Source organism: Ranitomeya variabilis, chromosome 2 (assembly GCF_051348905.1).
Source record: "Ranitomeya variabilis isolate aRanVar5 chromosome 2, aRanVar5.hap1, whole genome shotgun sequence".
In the NCBI taxonomy this organism is placed as follows: Eukaryota; Metazoa; Chordata; class Amphibia; order Anura; family Dendrobatidae; genus Ranitomeya; species Ranitomeya variabilis.
In genome coordinates, this window is record NC_135233.1 from 309860471 (window position 1) to 309873329 (window position 12859).

A 12859-nucleotide genomic window follows, 5' to 3' on the forward strand; every position below is an offset into this window, starting at 1 on the left:
AATTGTGTTGATTGCCCAAAATGTCCCTAATAATGTGAAAGTAAAATAGCCAATAAAACTTGATAAAGGCTTACTAGACAATGATAGAATCAGCTTCTCGTTACATGCTTGTATCTAGAAATCGTATTTGAATAGTTATGTAATTCATGCTGTAAGACTGTCAGACATGCAAATCATGTAGATGGAAGTGTGTACAGATGCCTTCACAACTCATCACCCTAGGGCATAGTGGACAGTCCAACACCTCCTGCCCTCTGTGACCTTGAGCTGGTTCTTGCTGTCACAGAATCCTTTAGATGTCACCTCTCAGCCATACATAAACTCAAAGCAAGGTGGCACACACCTCTTTGTGGCACATACCTCTTGGTGGCACGTACCTCTTGGTGGCACGTACCTCTTGGTGGCACATACCTCTTGGTGGCACGTACCTCTTGGTGGCACGCACCTCTTGGTGGCACGTACCTCTTGGTGGCACGTACCTCTTGGTGGCACGTACCTCTTGGTCACACATACCTCTTGGTGGCACGTACCCCTTGGTGGCACGTACCTCATCAGCTGAAGACTTCCAAATAATACCCCACAACTATGATTCTTATTGCCAGAATTGCAGCCTACACTAAACAGACTACTGATGAATCACAAAGAACTTACATAGGGTACAAGAAGCAAATTATATTAGAAGCCATCCCCAGGAGTTGTGTTTTCCTAGCATTGCTCCAATATCCTTTTTCTACTCACTTGAGTATTTTGATTGCATACATTTCTGTCTTTTATTCAGAAAAAGGATAGAAAGCAGCAATGTGTGGAGCAAAAGTTAGAAAACACAATGTGACTTCATCAATTAGTTTTGCATGGCAAACAAGGAATTATCTATCCATAAGTTGCATCCTTCAACCAATATTTGGTACCCACCAGCATTCTGGAGCTTCTTGTTCCTGAGGACTGACAGAATCACCAGTAGATTGCCCAAGATGTCCACAATGATGGTGAAGATGAGGACAGTGGCCAAAGCAGTGGTCAGCCCAGGCGAGGCTTGGTCCTCTCTCTCTGTGCCAGCAGTTCCAGGTGTCCAGCAGTCAATACAGGTCCTGTTCACCTCCATCATCGCTGGTCTATTGGATGGGTCTCTCAGAACCAAACTGGATCTTTACACAGGTTGCTGTTCTGTTCATAAGCAGTGGGCAGGTCTTCTGGACTCACAGAGGAGTTAGGCATGGAGTTCCTTGGTTGCCCACACTAGCCTTGGTACCAACTTGTTCTCCATCAGCACCATAGCTGCAGCCTCTTGATCATAGTAGGAGGCTGGCATGGTAGATGCTGCCCTCCTCCCTGTTTCAGGTTCCCATGCATTGTCAGTCCGGGGGACTTCACACATTTACGTCAAAAGGCATTCCCATTCATAAAGTCCAGTCTTCCCTACAGATGACAGAGGCATCTGCTGCACTGTGCGCTCATGTGGTCACTGCTCCTCCTGCACGGTGTGTGCTCATCCGTCCGCATCTAGTAGGACCTCTGGGAAGCTGCTGTTCAGGATGATCTCCAGCCTGCTCCGTGCATGTAGTCTATGTGTGAGCAGCCACAAGGAGACTGACAGCAGCCGAAAACAAGACAAATGCAGAGTTCATGGAATGTCCTCTTACAGCAGCATTCACTGCTTCTGGGACCATGAGAAACAGCCACAATATGTCTGTGCTGCTACCTATAGGGTTTACAAGTATTTAATAACAGATGGTTATAGCATCATAAATTCATTTTTCCCATATACTACAACACAGCAATGGGACACTTTGCATCAAGCAGCAAATACCAGAAAGGCATCTGCGTTTATCCAGCAGTACAAACTCTCCAGGCACAATACAGACCAGACAGGGAAAGGGAACATCTAATATCTGTCTATCATCTACTATATGTATCCGTCTATCTATCTATCTATCTATCTATCTATCTATCTATCTATCTATGTATCTATCTTATCTGTGTATCTATCTATGTATCCATCTATTATCTATCTATGTATCTATTATCTATGTATCTATTATCTATCTATCTATCCACCTCATATCTATCTATCTATGTATCCATCTATCTATTATCTATGTATCTATGTATCTATCTAGCTTCCTCATATCTATCTATCTATTATCTATGTATCCATCTATCTATTATCTATCTTATCTGTGTATCTATCTATCTATCATCTATCTATCTATGTATCCATATATCTATTATCTATCTATGTATCTGTGCATCTATTATCTATCTATGTATCCATCTATCTATCTATTTATCCATCTATCTATTATCGATCTATGTATCTATTATCTATCTATGTATCCATCTATGTATCTATGTATCTATGTATCTATCTATCCACCTCATATCTATCTATGTATCCATCTATCTATTATCTAGCTTATCTGTGTGTGTATCTATCTATCTATCTATCTATCATCTATCTACCTGTGTATCCATATATCTATTATCTATCTATGTATCTATGTATCTATTATCTATGTATCTATTATCTATCTATCTATCCACCTCATATCTATCTATCTATCTATCTATGTATCCATCTATCTATTATCTATGTATCTGTGTATCTATCTAGCTACCTCATATCTATCTATCTATTATTTATGTATCCATCTATCTATTACACTGGTCAACAGCATTTTTGGTGCCAAAGATATTTCATCGAATTTGGGGTATTTTTGGGGTGCTGATTCTGAATATGTCATCAGTTTTGCCAGATTGGCTCAAGATTTTGAGATTTTTGGTATCTTATTTATAGCACTTGTTGGTAAATGCGACGCATCATCTCATTAATTTCTTTGGATTAGTACTTGAACTGAGCAGTTCTCAATATAGTTTTGTGTTAATTAGTGTTCTAAAAGTTTGTTCATAGCTTGATTTTTGCACTAACTTTATGTTGTTGTCTGTTTTCCAGTGAAAAGCATGAACTCATCAAGAAGAAGTTGTCTTAACGATCCAGACTCATTCTGTTACATTTGTGGTGAATACACACTGCCAAAACATAGAAGAAACATAACAGACTTCGTAAAAAAAGTGTATTTTGCCTATTTTGGGGTTATGCTTGGGGACCAAGACAAGTTTTGGGCACCACACATAGTGTGCAAAGCATGTATCGAATTATTACGAAAATGGAGCAAAGGACAAAGAAAAAGCTTCAAATTTGGTGTTCCAATGGTGTGGAGAGAGCCAAAAAATCATCATGATGACTGTTATTTATGGTAAACACAGGTACAGGCACATCTTCACAATGAGGGACAGGCCTTCTTGCAGATTCCATGTTACTCCCATTTTAGTTTCTTATGCTTATTGAATCCTTGCACTTGCACTGCACAGAAATAACAGTATGGAGCATCATGTGTGGTGGCCGTTATACAGTATTGAGCGCATGTGTGGCCATTATACAGTGTGGAGCACTGTGTGGCCATATTTTGTTGTTTATAATTATTGTATATAAAACAGTGTGATCAGCAGTGCTAAATGGCTGTGGTTGGGATGTGGATATGGGTGTGACTAGTTGTGAAATGGGTGTGGTCAGAGGCGTGGCCTAAAATTTGCTGCGCCGCAAACTTTATACCTCCTTCCCTTCTTCAAAAGTTGGGAGGTATGGTACCGCATTTGCCAGATCATGGCAAGTGCCGCAAATCCCATAGGGAATGAATGAGGCCGAACGCAGTGTTGCCGTAAGTGATCCGTTACGCGGCACATACAGAAAAACTGCCGGATCTGCTGCAAAAGGCAACTTTCACATCAGCGATTCTTGCCAAAGTCACTGCCGATAGTGTCATACTCACCAAAGGGGGAGGCAGCACTAAAAGTGCCTAGGGCAGCAGAAACTCTAAATACGGCCCTGACCTCATGTCTATCTACCTCATATCTATCTATCTATTATCTATCTATCTACCTCATATCTATCTATCTATGTATCCATCTATTATCTATATATGTATCTACGTATCTATCTATCTATCTACCTCATATCTATCTATGTATCCATCTATTATCTATATATGTATCTATGTATCTATCTATCTACCTCATATCTATCTATGTATCCATCTATTATCTGTATATGTATCTATCTATCTATCTATCTATCTATCTACCTCATATCTATCTATCCATCTATTTTCTATGTATCTATCTATGTATCCATTTATTATCTATATATGTATCTATCTACCTCATATCTATCTATACATCTACAGTATGTATCTATAGATCTATCTATCTATTGTGAGTACCAGCTTAGTCAAGATGGCATTGCAGAAAAAGATGTGGAAGGAGAAGTCCCTTTAGGATACGTTTACATTGCATTTTTTTCCAGTGGTCAAAAACATCTATTTCTTCTTTAAGTGGAAGACACTGTTCCTTTGTCTGGTGTTTTTTCAGCTTTTTGTAATTTTGAGGGTTTTTTTCCGCATTTGCTTTGGTTGTTTCCTGAAGCTATTTTTGTGTGAGGTTATTTCCATTTTCTGAGGTTTTGTTAAACCCACTAAGCTGAAGAATACAGGTGTTTTTTTAATCCTTCCATTGAGTTCTATTGTATTGTCATATTGTCTATGTCACATGTTTTAAACAGTTGACAATTTTGAAGGCCTGAAGCATTTAAAAGTCTGTTTTATTTATTTATTTTTCCTACATATATACAGCGCCAACATATTCCTCAGTGCCTTACAGACATCATCATCACTGTCCCCATTGGAGCTCACAATCTAAATTCTCTATTAGTATGTCTTTGTAGTGTGTGAAGAAACACCAGCACCACAAAGCAACAGTACATCTACTGAGCCACGGGGATAAATAGGATGATACTTTTGAGCACTTTGTGAGCACCCTTTCCAGCATTTTTAAAGCAGACCTGCTCAAAAAACACCAAAAAAGACCTAGTATGAACATACCCTCAAACATAGGGTGCTGAGATGTTGAATGCATTCAATAATATTTCTCCCTATCCCAATGTGGCAGTGTTAACTAATGTCCTTGTATTACGGGCACATATTGTAGATAGATAGATAGATAGATAGATAGATAGATAGATAGACAGACAGAAAGACAGATAGATACAGTGGGAAAAGGTATTTAGTCAGCCACCAATTGTGCAAGTTCTCCCACTTAAAAAGATGAGAGAGGCCTGTAATTGACATCATAGGTAGACCACAACTATGAGAGTCAAAATGAGAAATCAAAATACAGAAAATCAAATTGTCTGATTTAGCAAGATTTATTTTGGAAATTATGGTGGAAAATAAGTATTTGGTCATTAACAAAAGTTCATCTCAATATTTTGTTATATATCCTTTGTTGGCAATGACAGAGGTCAAACATTTTCTGTAAGTCTTCACAAGGTTGGCACACACTGTTGGTGGCATGTTGGTCCATTCCTCCATGCAGATCTCCTCTAGAGCATTGATATTTTAGGCCTGTCGCTGGGCAACACAGACTTTCAACTCCATCCAAAGGTTTTCTGTGGGATTGAGATCTGGAGACTGGCTAGGACACTCTGAGATCTTCCTATGCTTCTTATGAAGCCACTTCTTCATTGCCCTGGTGCTGTCCTTGGGATCATTATCATGCTGAAAGACCCATCCACATTTCATCTTAAATGCCCTTGCTGATAGAAGGAGGTTTGCACTCAAAATCTCACAATACATGGCCCCATTCATTCTTTCATGTACACGGATCAGTTGTACTGGTCCCTTGCAGAGAAGCAGCCCCAAAGCATGTGACGCACCGCCTTGTGAGATGCAGGGCCTAATATCTCGGAGGATGGTTCAGTCATGGTGACTCCGATGGCTCTAACAATCCCTAGGTTTGGTGGCAATTATAAAGGGGAGACGACGGATATATGAGACTGTGAGTTATGTTGATGCCTGCAAGGGATGAGGCTGCGGATGAAAGAAGCATACACCGGGGTCTCGTGCAAACTTGAAAGATGAACTTTACTGAAGACTTGTAACAATCCTTATATTTTTCAATATAACAGTCATGGGTAGCCGATAAAATTATTCTTACAATTGCGATGGTCAAAGCCTTTTCTCAGTCATGGCTTTGGGAGGATGGTGGTAACTTTTCATTTGACTAACTGTGCTGCATTAAGGGGGAGGATCAAACTGACCTTAATCAGATCGGAGTATCCAGGGAATCTGCTGTTCTGCAGTTCCTTCTCTTGTCTCAGCACTCTGTTGCTGTAAGACGCGGGGTACTCCGAATAGGGTGCTATTTGTACACCCCGCTTGTCCCAATCCAGGAGCCCCCATTTTCTACCTCCTCTCCCTACCAAAACCATCCATAACGTGCCTTTTGTCCCGCACGCACCACCTCCAACTGCCACTTATCTTCAAATCAGAAAAACACGTTGCAATGCCAAACTAAGGCAGAAGAGGGCAGCATAGTACTACAAGTTGTAATACCAAAACAAGGCAGGAGAGGGCAGCATAGAATTAAATAGTTTACCTCCTCCCAAGGCAAGACAAGGAGCCGGTGTCGCAAGTGTAATCATGTAAGGAATAGAGAACACACTTACCATATGATATATAACATACATTAGTAATTGCTTTCCTGGTCACTACACATGATGTTGCCACCCCCATGCTTCACAGTAGGTATGGTGTTCTTTGGGTGCAACTCAGCATTCTGTCTCCTTCAAACACAGCGAGTTTTGTTTGTACCAAATGCAGCACCCCAGGGTCCTGGTTATTGCAGTAATGTCATTCCTCCACCAGGGGGAGTGATGTTACGTCTGAAGGCAATAAAGGAGATCACTTTACCAGGTATCACAAACCACACAACACACTTCACACTCCAGTCCTCCAGGGAGAGCTATGCTACTATTTATTAGGGCACTCTTCACAATTAGGTATAACTGTTTGTCCAGATAGGAAGTTAGGCAGAAGCTGACTGGGCTTCACCCATCCAGCACCTGTCAGGCAGCCAGAGGGGAAGAAGGAACATCTAAGAGCTACAGACAGAGGGTTCCTGACAGGGGTGGTTTCCTGTCAGAGGCCTAGAAAAAAGGCCACGGAGCTGCGTCGGCCCGGCATGCGGCAGCATCCTAAGGAAGGACACGAAAGAGAATTGCATTGTAGAGGGTGAGAAACAAAGTCATAGCAAAAGGAGAGGAAACCAGAAGGAGTTCTGCCCTGCAAAAGGCTGCCTCCTTTCTGAGGCGCAGAAATCCAGTAGCCAGAATACCGAGGGAGTAAGGAACTCTACGCTTTACTTCAGAGACTGGCAGGACAGATAATTTCATGTTACCTGCCCGACCTATGCCCAGGAGGCACGGTGGCAACATATGGGGGCTGGGGCGTGCTGGAGTCCCTGTAAAAAGCCTCAGGCCATCAGTCATACAGGTTTTTCCTATCTATCTGGGGGACAGAGAGAGACATAACATCTACAACAGTTGTGAGGACCTTATGAGAGGCTCAGCAGTAAGGTACTACAACATCCAGGTGCTAGAGGAAGGCTACTGATTTCCACCTGGATAAGGGGACTCTGGATTTGCCTTCAGACTGGCCGGACTCTGCCTGCCCTTTGATCTGGTGCTCTGGACTGTGGATGCTGAAGCCTTCAGTAAAGGGACTGCAACCTTGTGTCCTCGTTCTTCACTGCGCCTCACACCATACACCATCTACACTCTGGGAAGCCCTGGGGACATACTTCACCTGTGGGAAGGTATACCATCTAGCTGCCATAACATCACCCCAGCAGACCACTCAACGCAGCGTCAGTCACCCTTACCGAGTACCACAGGTGGCGTCATGAACATTTTCCCTTTAAAGACCTTTCCCTCCATTTTCAATGGACGTCCCTAGGGCCACGGACTGGGTCAGCCACCGTGACATCCCCCTTGAGAACCGAAGGACCCGGTACTGAGTACCCCACTGCCCTACGGGGGCGATCCAACTTTTGGTGTCACGAACAGGATCTACTTAAGCCTGAAAATCGGGTCATGTGCGACTAAGAACTGTGCCAGAATTGTGTTTGAACTGTTTGTGCTAAAAGACTGTGTATTGCAAAAGAACGCCAAAATTCCCGCCAAAACTGCAGCCATTACAGCGCCACGAGGAGCGCAGAAGAAGAAAAGCATGGTATTGTGGGCGTGAATGAACTGAGAAGCGCAAAAAATAATGGCTGCCCAGTCCAAATATCTCTGTACCTTGAGGATGTGTCCGTCAGCAGCCGAGATCCGCCTCCTGATCCTCAATGGCGGGCGGAGACAAAGAAAATGAAACCGCCCCCGGAGAAGAGAGCAGGAAAAGGACCAGGAAGGAGCCAGCCACGTGGAGGCCGCCATGGCGGGCTGTCGGGAACCAGTCCTACCACAGCTGGGGAATATGGACTTCTCGGAGTCATTTGTGGAGGGGCCTGACCGCCAGTCCCAGGGCAACTGGGTGGTGGCAGCAGAGACTTGGAGGTCGGCCTTCTGCAGGAGGATCGCTCCAGGAGAGTTGCAGTCCATACCGCCGCTGACCGCGGAGCGGACCAACAGCCGTGGAGTCCGCCCACGTACAGGTACTAGATACGGCCGTGTCCCGGGGATCTGCCTGCCCCCGCACCTGCTTCTTCACCTGCTACAACCGCTGGAACCCCGACGGGCCCGCTACCCGGCCACGGATCGCAGGAGCATGACCTTTGGGTCCTCCCCTGGGGAGAGTACCAGCGACATTTAATAGCAGAGTGGAGGGAGGAAGCGGAACAAGAGGCCCGAGGTGACTTGCAGGATGACTTTCCACCAAAATGGGGTGTTGTCGTATTCTTCCACCTTCAGAAGGGGAAGGGTTTCATCCAAGAAATTGGATTGCCAGTGAGGGTCCACGTCATCGGGACGAAGTGGAACCCTGCTTTAGAGGAGAATACGGAGACCCAGACTTGTACCCTGGCGATGCCGTGACCTACATCCGGTACCGAAAGGGAAACGATTGGTGGGCTCGGGATGTCCAGAGATGTGCGGCCCTTATGGCGACACCTAGGGCCCAGGAAAATGAACTCATCGCTGATACAGCCGCTGCAGCCCCTGTTGTAGCAAATGCTCACCACCAAGCTACACAAACTTTTATTGCAGCCCATGACCTCACAATTCATGAGAGACAGAACAACGGGGTTTATCTGGCACCGGGTATAACCCTGGACCCTACCTTTCCCAGGCCAGGAAGTATTACGTGCCAGGTAAAGCACTGGAAGCCGTCCAAGTGAGTATTAACTGAAAAGATTGTAATTAGTTCTCAAAACATTTCCTTTTCTCTACCTTAAACCCGTCTAGGGTTAACTCTTAAAGGGGTCCCACATTTATAGGGATACTCAGTTTGCACAAGTTTTCTTATTGTTTCCAAGAACTGCAGAATCATGAACTGCGCATGATCACAAACTGTCCATGGTAAATAGTTGGCACCTTCTTAAAGGTGTTTCCTACTGGTTTTACAAAGGATGCTTTTACAGAGACTGCCTCTAACAGAAACTGCTGTTAAACTTGCTGTAAAAATAACTTTGCTTTACAGACCTGAAGAAAAACCCGTTGGTGTGGCAGAATTCCGGGTCAGGATACACGTCTTGTAGCCCACCAAAGACCAACGTTGGGGGTTCGTCACGGGTCCGTCGTATCACGTCACCTTTAAATAGACTTGGATACTGATGATGTGATTGACATGTTGCACTACCTCATTGAAAGACTTGACTTTGCCCTTAAAGGGAATGTACATTTGTTGCACTTTGCTAAAGAGTTAATATATTATAGGGTAATATAGCGAATAAAGATAGTAATAATGTTTACATAGCAGATAGTATGTAGCCAGAAATTTAGGAAGTAAGAAAATAGTTGATAATGTACTTTAGATAAACTGAAAAGAAAATGCAGTGAGCCCGTGGGGGTTAATAGACTGTTCTGAATTTAAATAAAGTGGACCTGTGTGGGTTAGTTAAAAGTTTGCACTTAGAGAATACTGTTTTGCACTTTATAGATAGTATACCTTAGTTATATTTCATAGTTAGTTAGTCATCTGTTATTGGAACACAAAAAACAAAGAGACAGCGCCACAATGGATGGTGAAAAAATAGGAGCTTACATTTATTCTGCCTCCTGTAGCGACGTTTCGGCAACAGACTTGCTTGATAAAGGTCTGTTGACCGAAACGTCGCTACAGGAGGCAGAGTAAATGTAAGCTCCTACTTTTTCACCATCCATTGTGGCGCTGTCTCTTTGTTTTTTGTGGTCTTGGTACTGTCTGGGATGGGCTCCCTGGTTTTGGACGTGCGCCCTTGTGTCCGCTGAGACCATCAATCTATATATTTAAGGGTGCGGTTTTGACTTTCTTTTGTTTTGAGTCATCTGTTATTGGTCAGATTGAAGCAAGTCAGTAATGTAAATATGTTATTGTTTGCAACGTTCAAGTGTTCTCACTTCCCATAAAGAGAAGCATAGTTAAATTAATTTGTTTTATAGCGTTTCAAAAAAATTGCAAGTCTTTTTGCTAATGTATTGTTGTTTTCTTTTCCCAGTCCAGGAGTACTGGATTTAACAGGGGGGAGTGCAGCACCCCAGGGTCCTGGTCGTTGCAGTAATGTCATTCTTCCACCAGGGGGAGTGATGTTACGTCTGAAGGCAATAAAGGAGATCACTTTACCAGTTATCACAAACCACACAACACACTTCACACTCCAGTCCACCAGGGGGAGCTATGCTACTATTTATTAGGGCACTCTTCACAATTAGGTAAAACTGGTGGTCTGGATAGGAAGTTAGGCAGAAGCTGACTGGGCTTCACCCAGGCAGCACCTGTCAGGCAGCCAGAGGGGAAGGAGGAACATCTAAGAGCTGCAGACAGAGGGTCCCTGACAGGGGTGGGATCCTGTCAGAGGCCTAGATAGAAGGCCACGGAGTTGCGTCGGCCTGGCATGCGGCAGCATCCTAAGGAAGGACACGAAAGAGAATTGCATTGTAGAGGGTGAGAAACAAAGTCATAGCAAAAGGAGAGGAAACCAGAAGGAGTTCTGCCCTGCAAAAGGCTGCCTCCTTTCTGAGGTGCAGATATCCGGTAGCCAGAATACTGAGGGAGTAAGGAACTCTACGCTTTACTTCAGAGACTGGCAGGACAGATAATTCCACATTACCTGCCCAACCTATACCTAGAAGGCACGGTGGCAACTTGTGGGGGCTGGGGCGTGCTGGAGTCCCTGTAAAAAGCCTCAGGCCATCAGTCATACGGGTTGTTCCTATCCATCTGGGGGACAGAGAGAGACATAACATCTACAACAGTTGTGAGGACCTTATGAGAGGCTCAGCAGTAAGGTACTACAACATCCAGGCGCTAGAGGAAGGCTACTGATTTCCACCTGGATAAGGAGACTCTGGATTTGCCTTCAGACCGGCCGGACTCTGCCTGCCCTGTGATCTGGTGCTCTGGACTGTGGATGCTGAAGCCTTCAGGTAAAGAGACTGCAACTTTGTGTCCTCGTTCTTCACTGCGCCTCACACCATCCACCATCTACACTCTGGGAAGCCCTGGGGACATACTTCACCTGTGGGAAGGTATACCATCTTGCTGCCATTACATCACCCCAGTGGACCCCTCACAGCAGTGTCGGTCACCCTGACCAAGTACCACAGGTGGCTGTTGTGAACTCCGTTTTCAGGCTCCCTCTTGAGGTCACAGATGGTATTGTGTGACTTTGGTTTTTTGGCTCCCCCTGGTGGTTTGGTTTATTATCCTGCGGGTCTGGCTGGATCAGCTGCCTCGTTATTCACCAGGGAGGTTCCTATTTAGCTCTGCTTCACTTCCACTTGTTGCCGGCTGTCAATGTATTCAGTGCTATTCTGATTACTCCTGATTATCTCGTTTTCTGCCTCTTCAGGATAAGCTAAGTTCTGTTTGAATATTTTTTGCTCATCTGCCTGCAATATGATTTCTGTGTAAGATTAGTCTAGTCCAGCTTGCTAATATGTGATTTCTTGTTGCTGGTAAGCTCTGGGGTACGGAGTTGCTTCCCCCGCACCGTTAGTTGGTGCGGGGGCTCGAGCAATCTCTGCGTGGATATTTTGAATAGGGTTTTTTTATTGACCGCACAGTTTCCTTCCTATTTTCTGCTATCTAGTATTAGCGGGCCTCATTTGCTAAATCTGATTTCATCTCTGTGTTTGTGCTTTCCCCTTAACTCACCGTTAATATTTGTGGGGGGCTATTCTATATCTTTGGGGTCATTCCACTGAGGCAAGAGAGGACTTTCTTTCCCTCCAGGAATAGTCAGTTTCTCAGGCCGTGAAGAGACGTCTAGGATTTTCAGGTAACGTTCCACGGCTACTTATAGTTGTTTGCGGATAGGATCAGGTTGCGGTCAATCTAGTTACCACCTCCCCAGAGCTAGTCGTCTGTTCAGTTACTTAGCTAGTCCTTCCTGCGATCCTTGCCACTAGGATCATAACAGTACAGCCGGCCCGTAAAGTGTTAATTGCATGGCAGAAGCAGGAGAAAAGAAGCTTGGAGAAATTTTTTTTTTTTTTTTTTGCTGCCGTGTGTCTAGCTGCTGTGTGTCTGGCTTCTCTCCTCCTCTTAATCTTGGTGTGGCTCTGAGTTCAGCTGCTGATATGGATATCCAGAGTTTAGCCTCCAGTGTAGATCATCTTGCTGCAAGGGTACAAAGTATTCAGGATTTTATTGTGCACAGTCCTATGTCAGAGCCTAGAATACCTATTCCGGAGTTGTTTTCTGGAGATAGATCTAGGTTCCTGAATTTTAAGAACAATTGCAAATTGTTTCTTTCTTTGAAACCTCGTTCCTCTGGGGATTCTGTTCAGCAACTTAAGATTATTATTTCTTTCTTGCGTGGCGATCCT

At 44.1% G+C, this 12859-nt stretch overlaps 1 protein-coding gene across 1 annotated transcript in view; it reads right to left on the minus strand.

Annotated features, from left to right (window-relative positions):
• Nucleotides 1–1641, minus strand: part of GPR50 (G protein-coupled receptor 50) — a 309342-nt gene extending 307701 nt beyond the window's left edge. The window contains exon 1 of the mRNA XM_077285218.1: nucleotides 913–1641. Within this exon, the coding sequence (XP_077141333.1) occupies nucleotides 913–1105 (193 nt within the window). The 5' untranslated portion in view covers nucleotides 1106–1641. The remainder of the gene's footprint in view (nucleotides 1–912) is intronic.
• Between the last annotated feature and the right edge of the window lie 11218 nt (nucleotides 1642–12859).